Source organism: Leptosomus discolor, chromosome 1, assembly GCF_034619465.1.
Source record: "Leptosomus discolor isolate bLepDis1 chromosome 1, bLepDis1.hap2, whole genome shotgun sequence".
NCBI lineage: Eukaryota > Metazoa > Chordata > Aves > Leptosomiformes > Leptosomidae > Leptosomus > Leptosomus discolor.
In genome coordinates this window covers 147,554,413-147,571,451 of record NC_141391.1, presented here as the reverse complement: position 1 = coordinate 147,571,451, position 17,039 = coordinate 147,554,413, and the positions used below count along the sequence as shown (strand labels likewise).

Below are 17,039 nucleotides of genomic sequence, written 5' to 3'. Positions count from 1 at the left end.
CTTTAGTCCTCCTGAGCTGTGTTCTCACAATAAAATAAAGTGTTTGCACTAGTGACATGAATAGCTTGAGAAATGAAAAAGAAAAAATTAGCCCTGAATTGGTTTACACTGAGTATTGACTACAAAAATGACTTTGCAGGAGTTTCTTATTCTTCAGGTGACTTAGCAACAATTCATTTCAGTTTGCAATTCAAAAGGTACCTTCTTACAGCAATGTTGCAAACTCATGCTGGGATCAGAAAGTCCATCTGGGTTCTCTTGTACTGCTAACATCCTCATCTCAGGTAAAAGCTATGCACTCAAAACTCACCGACCTGGCTGGCTGTTTCTGTTGCACTGGCCAGAAGAGAATCTAGCTCATTCTCTGAGTTGTTTTGACTGGGCAGTGCTTGGAATGATTGTAATAAAAAATGTTTGTCAGTAAAAGAAGAGTTGTCAAATATAATCGAATTTCTGACCTCACTAACCATTAAGATGTGGACAAATTAAAGGATAAGTCCAGTGTGCTCTATCTTCCTTTATTCAGGTACTACATTCTTAAATTCAAGTGGATTGGTTATGATTAGACTTTACACCTGAGCTTTCTGATTTTATTCAAGTTTTCTAGAACAAATTGTTTTGACCTGCCAAATCATGCTGGTTTTCTTATCTGCAGACCACATGCATGCCTGTTTCTGATAAGACTTTCTTGTACCTGTAGTGCTTAGACTGGTACTTCAGACCATAATCTTTCATCTGTCCGAAAACCATATGCAGCCCATGTGGTACAAACTATCCCACTCAAACTCCTTTCAGCTCTTTGGAGACTCTGATATCATACTCCTTCTTCCGCGACATCTATACATAAAATCAACAAGGATTCTTTATGGTTGCAGTAGGTTGCCATTGAGTTTCTTCTATTTGTGGAATAAATGTATACTGCCCTCAACCTTATACAGTGTGTTGACACTTCACAATGTCTAACATATTTGTCCTCAAAATTAAACTTTGAGGTAGAAATACTGTATTATCCTTATTTTACACCTAGCTTATATGGCAACCCTTGTCACACAAGAAGTCAGTGGTAAAGTGCAAAGCTGACCTAGAATGTCTTGGCAGCGTGATTTGTGTCATGATCCCTGCAACGGCACAGATGCCACTACAGCAGTACGCAACCTTTACTGATCCATGCCAGATTTGTACTAACCACATAATGATAAAAGATTTGTTCTCCTTTTGCTTGTCTTTTAAGCTATCCAGTTCCGTGTTCTTTGATGTAATTTCGAGAAATCCTGCTCGCCTTGTCTCCAGTACTGATGCAGTATTTCTGTCTGTGTGTATTGCAGACGGCTCGTTCATGGAACTGTGCTGCTTAGCATGACATTGTACAGCACGCTTACAACAACAATGATTGCCCCAGGCATCTGCAGTACTGATACACCAACCTCAGTAACATTGCAGGTAAGAAGGCAAGAAAGCAAAAGAAAGCATTGTTTTCTAATAAAGTGCAAGAAAAAGGGGTTTTCCCACAGCTCATCAAGACCACGTATATTAAAAATCCTATTTCCATTATAGCCGCTCAAAGACAGCATACTAATCTTAATGGATGGAAGTCTGTAATTCTGCACAGTGGCAAATATGTATGATACTTTCCATATCAAATAGCACCTCTGAGGACTAGAGAAGGTTTTTGTAGGGTAATTTTTTTGGTCTCAATTTTGGTTCCAAAAATACTTCTGACACAAATTAATGGCTTAGTACCTGACTTACAGCTGCCTTTTCAAACCTGAACTTTTGTTCCGAGTACTATTGAATTGCATGCCATTATAAATGTAACATACAGCTTGTAATTAGACTGAGTAGCATAAAGGATTTGTAAAGGAAGTGGCTGCAAACAATTGTCAATAGGCATCAGAACAGCTCTCCCTCAATGACTGCGTGCTGAGCACCCACTCATTCTGGGCAGAATGGTGCTCCCAGTATTGAAAATGAGTTAGGTCTGCATGGTAGTATTACCACCTTTCCAGGTTGAAGTAGCAACTGGATACTTCAAGGGCGATTGTTTTTTGTGTTAAAAAGCTGAATGACTATTAGCAAATGACATTTAAAAGCAGATAATACAGATAAATGAGGCTGACCTAAAAATAGTGAATTCTAATAGACAAGCAAATGAAGATTTTCTAATCTAAGGAGTTCAGTCAAAGATGATGCCTTAAAATAGCTCCCCCTATTAATAATGAAGGGAAGTTGAGCCAGTAAATGACTATTAATTTATGATCTCTCTCATCTGAAAGAAACGGAACAGGAGGATCTCTCATTCCCCCCTTGTCATTTTCAGTTATTCCCATGCATTTGACAGTATCACAATTTATGAACATACTGGAAATGTCATAAAGATAGCTTTGCTGATGTGACCAACAAGACACTTACATTTTGTAGGGAATAACTTTGTTAACCTTTAGAAGAGTGGTGCATATCAAATACATGTATTAAAAAAATAGAGACAGATCAGAGATTATGGTGTGCATTAATAAATCAAAAAGGGATGTGCAAATTGAGCTGAGTTTTGAAGAACAACCTAAATTTCCAGCTAAGTCTGTACTCAGATTATCAAGCACCTCAGGTTTTGCAAATTTGGTTGAATGTTTTCTTTTTCTGTATCTTCAAAACTTTATCCTAAATTTCTGACACCCATATTAAGTGCAACAAACAAAAAATTGGTGGATGCTGTACAATATATATTAAACATCCAGAAGTGAAATGAGGAATCTGATTTCCATCTCTTACACTGGCAAACTACACAATGGAATTATCCCTACTTTTTCAGGAAAAAAAATTAAAAAAAAAAAAAACCCACAAACAAACCAAACCCAACATTGGTGGAAACTTTCCATTTAAGAACTATCTCATTAAAAACCAAGAAAGGAGGAAAACAGGAAAAAATTATTTCAGCTTTGAGTTCATGCAGTTCCAAGAAAATTGAAATACAGTGGATGAAATTCTCCCAGAAAAGTCAGTGACAATGCTCCCATTGATTTTTGTGGGCTGAATTTGTCGCCAACATATTTAAGTAATGTATTACAAATAGTGAACATCCTCAAAGAATTATCCTCTCTTCTTTCTCTCATATTTCATATGCTTCCTGGACAAATCCAAGATAACATTTACTGACAGACATATCTGAGAATACAGAATATTGCTAAAAGGGCTTCTGTCTTTTTTTTTCCTTTTTTTTTTTTTTCTTTTCTTTTTTTTTTTTTAAATAAAGATTGACTTTCCAGAAACTAATTTGGAGTTCATTAAACCCGAACCTGAAGAAAGAAGATGTGATCTTGAAGAGCCAGCCAAAGACTGCCTGAAGCATATTGCAAGACTTTCACAGATACATTCTGTCTTGCTGTAAGTTGAATCCAGCTAGCCCTCCTGATTCTTGGCTTGCTGTACTTATCCTATCGATCACAATTAAATGCATCCAATTCTTTAAAAACCAAATTTTCCTCTGAAGGGGTCTAGCTTGATTGATTTGAGAAGTAGCACCTCTAAGTGAGAGAATAGGTCACAGCAAACCCTAAATAAGCCCCTGGAGATGGCAGCATATTTTACCAGTTTAAAAAAGGATTGTTTTTCCCTTTCTATTACTATATCTTTTCATGTCTTTGAGGCAAAAACACTGATTTTTGATTCAAAACATAAGATTTTCTGGTGATGCAAGTCTGTATTAGCATTAGCAAAAAAACCCTTTGGGTTCTATGAAATTCAGCCTTCTATTAAAAATACACTCAGACTTCAGATACAGTAGTTAAATGGCGTATGATCATTAAAACCATCTGTGTCAAGTTATAAACAAGGAAAGAAGTATGGAAAGTTTAGCTTTCACAGAAGGTAGTTAAAGACAAAATAAGACAAAACACTATATACTGAGACAGATTAGTATGCTCAGCTATATGTATGTTATACTGTCAAGTAGGACTATGTACTGTATAAAATAATTTTGTCTATAATCAGAGTGGAATTGGGAACACAGATGCCTACAGAGCCATTATACCAGTCACAGTTAATTGTGTGAACTAATCCTCCTTCAAAGGCAAAAAGGTGCATTAGTTGTACAATAACTAAATAACTTAAAGCTAGTTCAGCCCTCTTAGTGTGATACAATGTATCTGTTAAGATATTTCTGTGTTAGATGGTTGGGTTTTTCAAAATCAATTTCTTTAAAAAAAGACAAGATAAAAACTTGCTGGTGTATTTGATGCTTACTTCAACTTTTAAAAAGACAGGATGAAATGTGAAATTAGTTTTATTAACCATGGGATCTGTGTTTTGGTTCTTTTTATTAATTTTATTTTTAATTATGAATGGGAGTTCAATATTTTATTGCAAATAGCCACTGTGACAGGGTGCTGACAAGGTGCCAGGAAAATTTCCACCTTCAAAATGTGCTCCAGAAGTGATTTGGGGAACTTCAAGTCAATGCATCTGACCTCTATTCGTGGTAAAATGGTGGGTTCTGTAAGAAACAATAAGATTATTAAGCATTTAGTCAAGTATGGAGTAATTTGTCAGGAAAGAGACAGTGTGGCTTCTGTGCATAGAAACCCTGCCTCACCAGCCTGTTGCTGACCTAGAAGGCTGTCAGTGGGTGCATATGGGTATTGGGGTTTTGGTGGACATAAAGCATTTGGATGTTCAGAAAACTTTGCTGAGGTTCCACATCAGATTGTTAAAGAAACCAAGTTGCCATGGGTTTAGAGGAAAAGAGGTTAAAAGCAAAGACTGGATGTTTAATGGTGGCATTTCAGAATGGAAGAATCAGCAGTAGGGTCTTTCAGTGCTCGGGGTTGGGACCAGCTTTAGTCAGTATCTTCATCGATGACATGGAGAAGGAAGGGGGCAGGGAAATCTCCAGGTTTGCAGGTGATTGTCAAACACTGTGCTATGGAAGGATCCAGAAGGACCTTACAAAACTGGGCAAAAACATGGCAGATGAGCTTCAGTGTGGGTAAATTTAAGGGGGTATATTTAAGGACAAAGTATCTAAGAATCTGTATGTGACACTGAACTCAGAACTGGTAGTTACAATGCAGGAAATATAACTTTACAATACTGCTGGCATTTCCCTGAACTCACGAGTACCATGTGCAGCAACAGGCAAAAGTGCCAACAAAATGTTGGACATTGCCAGCAAGGGTGTAGAGAAGAAGTCAGTGTGCCATTTCACTGCTGTCTAGAACCTTGATGTGCTGTATTTTGAGTATGTTGCATAGTTCTCGTCTCCAAAAGTCAGGAAGGACATATTAGATGTGGAAAATGTACAGAGAAGGGCAACTAAAATGATGAAATGGATTAAGCAGCTACTTGACCAAGAGAAGCTTAAAAGGCTGGGATTTCTTCTTTTGGAGAGAAGACTAGAGGGTGTGTGTGTTGTATGATTAATTTTTATAAAATCTTGATGGTGGTGGGCAAGGTGAATGCATCATCAAATCCCACAATATTTGAACTAAGGACAGTCAATGTTCAGTTGTCAACAAATGGAAGGAAGTACTTCCTAAGACAGTCTGCTGTCACAAAGATGTGGAGGTAGACAACATAATCAGATTCATGAAAGCTATACGTGAATTCATGGATAACAGCTTCATAAAAACATATTTCAAAGACCAGGCAAGGGTAGACATCCTATAACATCCCTAATACAACAGTTTTGGATTCTGTGGGCATATAAAGGGAAGAGACCACTGAAAGTCAACAGGTTGGAGTTAAGGCTTTGATAAGTTCAAGAACAGATTCCTGGAGAAAAGAGAATGGTAGTCCTGGGTTTTTTCCACAATTTGTTGCTTTCAGTTATCCTATCTTATGGGGAAAGCTGGTCTAGCAAATGAATCATCAAGGTAAAGGGTAGCATATTTGGAATTTGAATGAAGGAATTCCATTTGTAAGTACTTCCTGATCAAGAGGAATCTGTCAGGTTGTAATTTTTGTTGTATCTGGATCAGAGTAATTCTTTTTTACCTTCCTCAGTCACGAAAGGTTTTCATTAAAAATATTGATAACAACATCGTGGTATCCAAACACATTATTACCATGATATCTGGAGATCTCTTCCTTCCTTTTTTTTTGCACGTCAAGAAAAAGAGAGGAACCTAGGTAACTTTTACTGGCAATATGTCTATATGATAATGGTTCAGGCTTACAAGCCTCAAATATGAGTTTGAAATAAATGGGTGTCTGTGGTTAGAAGACACAAGAAACCTTTCTCAGGCTGTTGGGATCCTTCTGTCCATTCTACTGAAAGCAGAGGGAACTTGTGAATGGACAGAATGTGTTCTTAACCGTATGGGAGAAAAAGGATAAACAATGGTTAAAACCAGACAGCTGCATGGCTGTCCTTGTTACCAGGTGTTGAATCCAAAAATGCTATGAATGCAAGGCTGCTGTGGCTTTGTGTCCTCAGGTTCAGGCATTAGAGAGGTGGACCGTGTGTTCCTGATAAGAATATCAACAAATCAACACAGGCAGAAAGCAGTACCTTACCAGCACACACACGCCACAAAACAGAAAACCATTCCAGAGTAAGGATCAGGATGCTCACAACCACACTCTGATTTCGTTGCTGATGCTTGGGCCTCTTCCTGTTACGCGGATGTGGGTTTCCCCGGTAGCCGGTCCAGACATATGGTCTTCCTAGTAGCTGACTCTTGGCCCTCTGTCTCTCTGGTAGGTGGTCCCCATGGCCAACATCTCTTGGATGGTGATTAACGAAGGGATCAATGGGACTGAAGTCAATGAACTTCACCATATGGCTGTTGTGCTCCTCACAGCCCTACACTGTGCTGCTGTGATCTTTGGCATCATCACCAAACCAGGAAGAGAGAGGACACCAAAAGAATTCATTAGTTACTGCCAGCTGCTTTGGCTGGCTTCTGAAAACATTTCAGATATGAGCCTTTGATTCCTTTTAGGATTACTGTGTTTGAAATACAAACCCCAGAAAACTAGCCTTCTGAGATAATGGCTGCTCTTCGAGAGTGATAGAGCCTGCTTGTGTGCAATGGCTCCTAGTGTAAGGATCAGAGGCTGGTTTGAAGCCAGGAAGATGACAATCTTGTTTCTACCATCTTTCTTTCCTTCACTCATTGTTTTCCTTCTACCTTTTCCCTCTCTTTCAGCATCCCTTTTTCTTTTCCTTTCCTTTTTGCCACTTCTAGTTTGTCTTCCAGTTGTCACGAGAGTGCCATTGCTGTGAACCATGATTAGAAAGGCTACTTCCACTTGGGTGAATAGTGGAACAAGTCTAAAAAAGTGTGGTGATGCTGCACACTTGTCTGTCCACAGGAGAGAAACTCCTTTTGTTTTGTTCTGCTTTAGTACTAAACATGAACAACAAAAAACAGCTCAGAAGCGTTTAAACATATTTTTGCCATTTCCCTCACAAAAGAAGTAATAATTAAGACCAGCTAACAAAGCTTTCACAGAAGCTGTTTTCTTCATTTAGCTAAAGGGATTAATGAAAACTTAGAAACTGAAAACTACTGAATTATTTAGGTTTTAAGATATTTTATTTTTATTTGTGTTGAGTAGAAGGCTACGTATTTTAATATAGCTGTTGTATGGAGGAAAAGTTAAAAAAAATGTAAACTGCATTTTTATAAATATAGAGGGTTTATTAGTATCTTATCCCTATTGAGCCAAATAAATGTCCTTATTTGCATAATAATCTTCAAATGCTATATGTATGCAAAGTACTTTTACCATCTATCTTAAAAGTCTTGTTATATGTATATATAAACTCTGGTTACAACTAAGTAACTTAAAATTAAAACCTAAGAAAACCCCACTGCACCTTTAATTTCATCTCTGATCTTTAAAACATGGAAAGTGAAAATGGTATTGCCTCTGGAGTAAAGTCAGAGGGAGAAATCCGTTATTTAGAAAACCTGATACAAGGACTGATTTCTTATCTCCCTTTGCAAGCTCAGTAGAGGCTTTAGCTGCTTTAATCGGAACAACAGATCATCTAGTTTGGAGGATGCTGTTTGAAAGCTTAAATCTCTGTTTAAAGTCAACATATAAAAGGGGGTCCTTTAGCTGAACTGTCCTGCAGAATACCATCTGAATGCATAAAATAACCAGACAGGCAATAAAGTCTTAGGCCTACTTTTATCTCTTTTTTTTCTGTGTGTGACTTCTTCACACAAACACAAAGACCTGTCTATTGTCACAATAGACATGCTGTGAATTCTGAAGCTGTTTCGTGAAATGGTTACCAAAATGATACTTTTCTTGAAACGATTACTGAAAGTCATGACCGAATTTGTATCACAGGTAGGCCATCTTCTGCATACATTTATGAGCTTATTCTCCTGAAGGAAAGAAATAAACATTCACTCTTGTGACAGTAAAAAACATGCCAATTTTTGTACTGCCACTCTTTGTTCCTAAATGCTTGGCAATTCAAAATTGCAAAGAAGAAAAGTTCCCTATTGCACACAGAGACAAAGGAACTTATTGCTATGAGTGGTGAAAGCCACAGTCTTGAGAGTTAGAGCAGGGCTAACATAGTTTTTTGACTAAGAATGTCCCGAAACATCTCAAATAGAAGGAAGACGACCTTGGAAAGAATGTAAACACTGATTTTGAGCCCTGCTTACACATCTGGATAATGAAACGCTTGACTGGAAATGAGCTATTTACTTACTGCCTTCTACAAGGTTTCTCATACCTTGCTCTGAAATATCTAGGCCTGCTTAAAGTCACTGTTACATTATTAAGTAGATGGATCACTTGGTCAAGTGTAACCAAGAAAACCAATGTTCCTTTTCGTTTCAGTAATGATTTGTGTGAGCTGGAGATCAGTTTGCACTCTCAAAGCTTGCTTTTGAAGGCTCTGATATCAAATTAAGAAGATTGTCGGAGCTTGTCTCTCATGGGGAATTTCCTTTTCTGTTTCCTGATGATATCAAAAGCTGGGATTTAATATGCATGAGGCAAAGACATCTGAATTTTTGACAAATCAGAGGATAAATAGCAAAAATTATTCTGAGGCATTTCTCGCTGCGGTGAAATATAGTATGGTGACTGAGCATTTTATCAATGTGTCATTTAGATATCTAATATTTCTATGAGGAATTTGGTATTGCATCCTTTTTTGTGAGTGCAGTGAAGCATGGCATGCTAGGCCTTGCAAAAACACAGAAGTCGCTGAGAGCTTTCCTTCCCTTTTCCAGGCTCATACCAGTGCTAGGGATAATCACAGTCTCTGTGTGTGTGCACATGCACACACACTTGTGTTCTTGTGTGTGTGTATGGATAGGACCTAAACCCTTTTTTAAATGCAAATAGACTAAAAATAGACACACCTGCATTAAACAGAGCAAGGGCAGGAGTGAAAGCTATGGCTAGCGCTATTGTGTGTCTAATTGTTACGGTAGTTAGTTAGAGATGATGTATAGCAGATGAATGTAACAATAATTTATCCGGTGATAACTGCATTTTCTTTGTCTCTGTCAGAAAACCCTAGTAAAAACGAACAAACAACCAACAACAGAGACAGTGGAGAAGAAAAATGAGACGGAAGTGAAATAACCATATATGTGTGTCTTTTGACACTTCATTTTTATATGACCCAAGGCTGACAGATCCAGAGTATAAGTATCACTTTTCTTATAAAAGCTGGTCTGCAGAAAATGATATCCTACCCCAAGGAAAACACGTACTTAGCTGAAAAGCAGTGTACTGTATGACTTGGCCCCTCTGTACAATAAAGTTTGTTGCTACACAAAGCTCCAGGTGGTTTTAATTTCAAACTGAATTCTTAATCTTCTCTTCCAGACTCTCAGAGCAACAGAGAAGAATCTTGTGGTTTTATCGTTACTACTGCAATAATCAAAATTGCTCCCTTCCTCTGGTACTGGGTAGTGCACCCAGTTGGGATCGAACGACTGTATCAGAAATGTATGCGATGTTAAGGAGATGGAGATTTTCTAACCCTCTGGAGGCACTTGGGCTTCTGACTTTCAGGTAAGGGAAAATTAACCAAGTAGGAAAATAATAATAAACAGAATGATCATATGCTGATTAATTCAACACTTGCTTAGCACAGTATCATGCTTTGGTTCACTGACTGTGCTTTTGGTTCTGTCCCTGTGTCAAAGAGAAGATGTAGTTGCAACTCTTGTGATGACCTTGAGTTAAATGTGCCAGCCCTGCCTTCTTGACTGAGAAGGTTTTCTGTTTCTCAGGATAATGAAAAGTATTTCATTCTCTATAGCAGATTCAGTCAGTTTTTGGTAACAGGTGATCAGTCAAATACTTAGCATTTACATAGCACTCCCCATCTTCAAACTACTGTATAGCCATGAATGGGAGATAAGGAGGACTGAAATATGCTTCTAGATTATCATACCATGTAAATACATGCAGTGCCATCTGTAACCTATCTTTCTGAAGGAGATAGGATGAAACTTTGAAGTCAGGTCCCCACATTTTGAATAAATTCCGTTGTGATGTCTTATGTTCCACACCCACTTCTTACACTGGGAAGGCTTTGTTGGAAGGCTTTCTTGATGCTAGAGATAGTCTTGATGTAACAGCAGATATTAGGGGACAAAATCTGTGTCAGCAGTTACATTTCCTCCAAAAGCTTGGGAGGTATTTAGTGTTAAGTGACCTACCTGTGAAAACGTTAAATGTGTGGATTAAATGGTTGAGCAATTTTGGTTTATCAAGCCCTTGCTTGTCTGGTTAAGCACAAGCTGCGTCAGCTTTGCAGTCTGAGTTCCGTGTTGCACCTTTAGAAAAAAATACCTCACCTAAAGCTTTACTTTGGAAAAGACTGTATACGTTCACCTCCCCATTATTAAAAAACAGTTATTTAATAATATAAAACTATTGACAGTTATTTCCCTCTGGATGTGATTTCCTAAGAATACCTGTGTCTTAGGTTTGTATCTGAACTATTAGTGGTTTTGCATGTTTGCATACCTGTCTTTTTTATGTTTAGTGGGAGTGATGGAAGTGAAGATCCTGAAAGACCAGGTTCTGTAGCATATTATTGTTATCTCATTTACCATTATTAAATTATTAGAATCTATTTCTAGTTTAGAAAAGAACCGTGTAGAAAGGAGTATATGGGCAGTGTGTCTTCCACACCCTAGAGAAGCAAGAGAATTTGACATGACATCAGAGCATGCCAGTCTTTCAGATCAGACCTTTTGTGAAATTTTGTTTCTGCATATGGGTGGCATTTCTGCAAACAAAGATTTTGATTGTTCTTTGAAGACGCAGCTCTACATCAGGGTGTGGTGTAGAATATCAGTCCTGTCAGGTGCTTCACAAGATATTTAATATGACTCAGCCTGTCACAGAGCTTCTTAGTGTGTAGTGGATGCAATGTGCACACTGTTCATTCTGGCTACCACAAAGATTTCTGTCAGGAAAAGATAGGAAGATGTCATCACGTTGTCTCCCCTGGTGCCACTGGGAGTGGCTGGCACCTGAAGTCATACCAAAGAACAAGTACTTCTGATCAAGATCTTAGCTGGTTTTTCCCTTTAGTTTTTTTTCTCACAAAATATAATATCAATCTGTTTTCTTTGCTGCATGCTAACACTACAGAAAGAAGTTCTGAATCACAGTACCTCTTTAAGAAAAAAAATTCTGTCCTTCACATATCCACAATATTTTGTAGCTGCAGGAACAACTGGGAAGCTAACCCTCAGAAATAGAGGGATTACACTTGCTTGAAGATGTCTAGTTTCAGAGATGTCTACGTCGCATGATTTAACTGCTGAGAGACATATTTATGCAAATTGAGGGAGTGGGTTGAAGGAGAAGAGTACTTTCCATATAAATGGATTTCTGAGGTTTCTTCTCTTGGTTCTCTTTTTCTCAGATTTCAATCATTTTGAAAAGTAAAGTACCACTGGATAGGGTCCAACTTTCCTTCACCATTACCTTCACTGACTTTGGATTGTAGGCTCCGTAACTAAGCTGTTTTTGAAGGTTCATTCAACTCTATCCTGTATTATGTTTGGCTCTGACAATTCATCAAGTCAGTTCCTCACTTCTATCATCCACAAAACAGCTCTCTGATTTCTTGTCATTACTGAGACACAGCTGAAAGATCCAAGTTCATATAAAACATGAGCAGAATATAAAAGAAATGCTCTTTATATATGCATGTCGATTTCAAGGACTTGTGTTACCATCACTTTCAAATCATAGCTAAGTAAAATAAATTAGAGCTGGTCTTTGTCTACATGTATTGTTAACATAATGCAAGGATGTGGGAGCAGCTGCACTAAATCAGCCCAAAAGTCAGTGTAGTGCATCCTGTCTCCAATGGTGAACAAGGACAGATACCTAGGAAAGACAATGAGAATGGGCCAAAAGTAATGACACTGTGCTCCCAACTTCCAGTAATCTGCAGCTCAGAGACTTTCTGAGACAAAATTTTTTAGTTTAAGAGCCCTCTTGCATTTTTCTTCTATGTTTTTTTCCAAATAAAAAGTGATTCCACGTAAACATTCCGCTCTCAGAACAGCCGGTAGCAAGGACATCCACAGTTCATCTCTATGTTATATCATTTCTATATAGCACAATTTACTACATGGTTACCAATACCATAAAAGAGACCAAGAATTTCCACTCACTCTGAATTTTGGATTCTTTCTTTGCTGGAACTTCAGTTTGCAGTGTCTTAAAGAGAGCCTGAATTTATCCCGCAGGCATATGCTTCCTTCTTATACAGTTTAGAGAGGGTACTCAAAATCACGAGTCACTTTTGCAGCCTCTGTCCTTATGATTAAGCTCAAGCACACATTTGCAAGGATAAAGAAATTAAATTTGTTGGAGACGCTTCCTCATTGCCTGGGTTAGAAGACAGCGTCACGGAGCTTAGGACACTTAGAGGTGTCATGGCCCATCAGGTCAAGCCCCATTATCATGCATCTGACTTAGAATGCTCCTTGCAACTTTGTGAAACTCCTAAATTATTTTGTTCACTACACAGTTAAATATACAATCTAATAGATGTTTCTTGTTCTTTGAGCATGTCTCTCTTTCTTATGCTCTTCCACTTTGCAGGTACATCTCAAGGCAGCCAAATGATAACATACTCATTTATGCAGTGGAAAGGAAGAACTTTCATAAATTGGAAAAACAATCATGGTACATCTTACAGATAGATTCAGTAGCAACCTTGCATCCAGTACTTGCAGCAAGAGCAAGTGCATTGATTCTTAAAGCCCCAGAAGCTAATGCTTAAAAATCAATTTAAAAAACAAAGAATGTTTCTTTAATCAATAAAGATGGGATGGAAGGGATGGCAGAGGGAAATGTAGAATAAGATTTTACACTCTTAATTTTACATCTAATTTCAGGGTAGGATGATTACAAGCCATTGCCTGCAAAAAAAAAAAAAATCCCTAAGGCAGAAGGTGTAGAGCTGGTCCCTCCTACTCAACACTGCTTGTTGGTGCCCTGTGCATTTCACCATTGACTTCACTTTTTGAGTTTGGTAGCAAGCCAAGCTATAGTGGAGTTAGAGCTTTCTATAACTGTATCTACATTGCATGCCACACTAGCTAGGGAAATGACACCAGTACACTTGTTTATTCAGAAAACTTTCTTGATGACAGAAAGAAACCAAAGGCAGTGTTAGAAATTACATCACAAATGTGTGTTGCTAACATGCCAATGTTTTATACATTTATAAAACAACTGTACTTACAATTTTTTTGATAAGTTATCATAGAATCATAGAATGGTTTGGGTTGGAAGGGACCTCAAAGATCATCTCGTTCCAACCCCCCTGCCATGGCAGAGATACCTCCCACTAGACCAGGTTATCTTGCTATTCAAATTATCGAAAATTAAAGCCCAGATATATTAATTAACCCAAATAGCAGAATGTTTTCTCCAACATTGTTTTTCTGGCACATCTTGAGTACACTTGAAGCCCTGTGACATATCATGGCTAGAATCAGGAAACAGCCACCGAAGAAGAAGGTATGTCATTTTCCGGTGTTGTGTATGGCTGCAACCGTTCTGAAGAGAGAACTGTTTCACATAGACAGTGGAGGTGAAGACACAACCCTCCCTGTTAGGCTTCACAACTTTTCTTAGAAACTTCCTGCTAAATTCTAACTCTGTCTGGGCAAGTGCACAGAAAAGAACATTGCTTTAAAACCATGTGCCCACTCAGAGGATCTTGAGATCAGACATTAAGGTGTCGGAGCGTTTTTGTACTACCTTATTTAATCCCCTGTGTGGCACAGGCAGAGTAGGGGAAGATATGACCCCTTCTACCTCTCCTTGACCAAAAACCATGCCCTTTTAGTTATAGCATCCCTCAGCCTTTCACTCTGACAATATTGTTGATTTTCATGTTATGTAGCAGAGTAGTATTGAGTTTCAGAGGTTAGGTTATATACCAATATATGCAGAACTCACTTTCTAACCAATAATTATAATAAAATGAAGCTAGAAGACAGATTTTGTTCTCATGTCTTTGAAAGCCAAATTGGCTTAGAATTATTGAATCAGATTGTCATTGTTTTAATAAAAGCAGCATTTAAACTGTTCCCTGAGAGTCTACAATGGAATGCCCAACAGAGTATTTATCATACAGGTACAGCTAGAGCCTATCTTGCCCATTTGCATCTTAGTTGGTTTAAAAGGCTGTAGTTGTGTATCAATGGGGAGAGTGAACATGGGCAAAGAAATAAGAACAAAGCAACAATCTACAATTAATTTCATACTTTAATGTACAGAACGCACTACTGATAAAGCCTTAAAACTGCTTTATAGTAATGTACATGAAATTTAGTGATAACTTATGTGGGGATATATGCATTGCTAGGAATAATCAACTTTTCATTTTAAGCATCAGAATGTGATTAGTTCCTTTTATGTTTTTCCACTGCCTTTAACCATGTTTAGCTTTCTTGGTAGTAAATATGAAGGTACTACAACAGACAGCTATAGTAGGACAACAATGGATAACTATGTAGAATATGGCATGCTTTCTATATGTAAATATGCAATCTAGTCAGAAAGCTAAATCTGTAGATAATCGAGTTTTCCATGTTTTATTATTTTGTTTCAATGTAACAGAGAACAAAGGTTATCTCTAGGGTGGGAAGAACCTTCTAGATCATACAGGTGCTTTTTGTTGATTTCCTCCTACTCTTGTTCTCTCCTAGGATACAGTTCACCATATGGTCTCCATGACATCTTAAACTTATTACTAGCTGTTTTAGTCAGAATTTCTTGTAGAAAAATCTATGTAAGCATTACTTAAAGTATGTTTTCTGTGGGTAAATTCAACAGATCCATCTGCCAATCAATCAGCCAAAGCAATAGCTAGTGTACCTGACCCTGTGCTTTGCACTGTGCAGGAATGGGGGAGGGTTCACATATCTTATCACAATGAGGACTGAATATATTACTCTTTTTCAACTGAAAATTTTGAAAATCCAGTGTCCTTTTTATTGACAGTATTTGTTACCTTTCTATACTTTCTTTTAGTCCTTGCCATTTTCTTCTCTTCATACACTCACATGGTGTTTTCTTTAGAAGCCTTCAAAGGAATGAAGAAAATCACCAACAGAAAGCAAATAAGCCCTGCTAATGTTAGCTCTGTGCTAAAACTAAGGGAATTCCTTAATCATTATTCTTCAAGTTTCTTCTCTCTTCCTGTCTAATTACTTTTAAAATACCTAAACTACTGCCTAAAACTTAATCTGCCGATTCTTTTAACAATTCTTCTATACTTTCTCTCTTGGCCCAGTTGCATCCATCAGTGACATGATATACTTTGCTACTTGGAGTGGCTTTTTTGTTTTCAATCAGTATTCTCATTCCAGCAGGTTTGCTAGCTCAGCCTTCCTTTTTTCTCCCAGACTTAGTAACATGCACTTCACGGGTCCGAAGTCTTTCTTTTTTGAAAATGCAACAGAACTTAAAATGTGAAGGGAATTGCAGAATGTGACATGTTATAAGCCTCTAACTTAAAAAATGGCTCATGAAAAGCCATGCTGTTCTCTATAGAGTTCTTCACATGCTAGAAAATGTAGTGAACTGTACAGTTCCATTTACCAGACATATCTTCCAACATAGGGTTATTTGAGACAGTGCGATAAAATTAGGATAATAAAACTGTTAAAAATGAAATGCACATCTATTTCACATTTACAATCAAATCACCACTGGCAGATGCTAAAAATCTCAAGAGAATTTCACAAATCCACAGGATGCCTCAGCAGCGCTTGGTTTTCTGTTTGAATCTGATTTAGCTGAAAGGTAGAGCTAGACAAATAGCTCCCTACTGGCTATCTATATGAAAAGAATCAAAGACTGTTAGTTGTTCTTCTAAAGCAAATTGTAATCTATGCTCATCCAGCTCAAAATTCAACTTTTACAAAAAACATCTTAAAGTCTCAAGGGAGATCTAACAATTATAGCTACTTACACAGAAGTTATAAAATGGGTAGCTGTCAATCATCAGCATCATGCAGGGAGGGAAAAATATAATAGCAAAAGGAGTGTTGAGGTGAAATATCTGAGGAAGTCAGTTTCATAACTTAAGGGGAATCCAGGTTGCAGGATGAGCTGTGAAGGGGAATTTTTTGCATGAATATTACCATTTTGAAACTATGCGAAGAAAGGGTCATACAAGCATTATTTTAAGTTGCTTTTTTTCTACCTAAATTCTCAGAGATTTTGGTGACAACCACAAAACAGCTAGGGAAGAGGAGTGCCTGAATCTCCTGCCTCTCTGAGGCCATTATCAGAGGCCATGTGTCAGGAACCTGATAATCTGTTGTACAAATCCTTTGCAAAATTGAGCTGATATAGGTGAGCTCTGATACAGATGAGCTCCTCTTTCTTAAGAAAGTACTGTTAAAGACTGGAATATTAAATTTGTTGTGATACAGTCATCACACTTCTCTGCTTCTGGAGTTTTCAATATGAGTAAATAACTACATATTCATTGTAGGAAGCCCTGGAAATCAGCTGTCCTCTAATATCCAAACTATGAAGCTGTTTTTCTTAGGCCTAAA

General features: G+C 37.7%; 1 protein-coding gene across 1 annotated transcript in view; it reads left to right on the top strand.

The window, feature by feature from the left end:
• Positions 1-17,039, top strand: part of PIK3C2G (phosphatidylinositol-4-phosphate 3-kinase catalytic subunit type 2 gamma) — a 205,741-nt gene that overhangs the window by 73,368 nt on the left and 115,334 nt on the right. Inside the window, exons 13-15 of the mRNA XM_086466907.1 lie at positions 1,326-1,440; positions 3,248-3,378; positions 9,805-9,993. Of these exons, the coding sequence (XP_086323033.1) occupies positions 1,326-1,440; positions 3,248-3,378; positions 9,805-9,993 (435 nt within the window). The remainder of the gene's footprint in view (positions 1-1,325; positions 1,441-3,247; positions 3,379-9,804; positions 9,994-17,039) is intronic.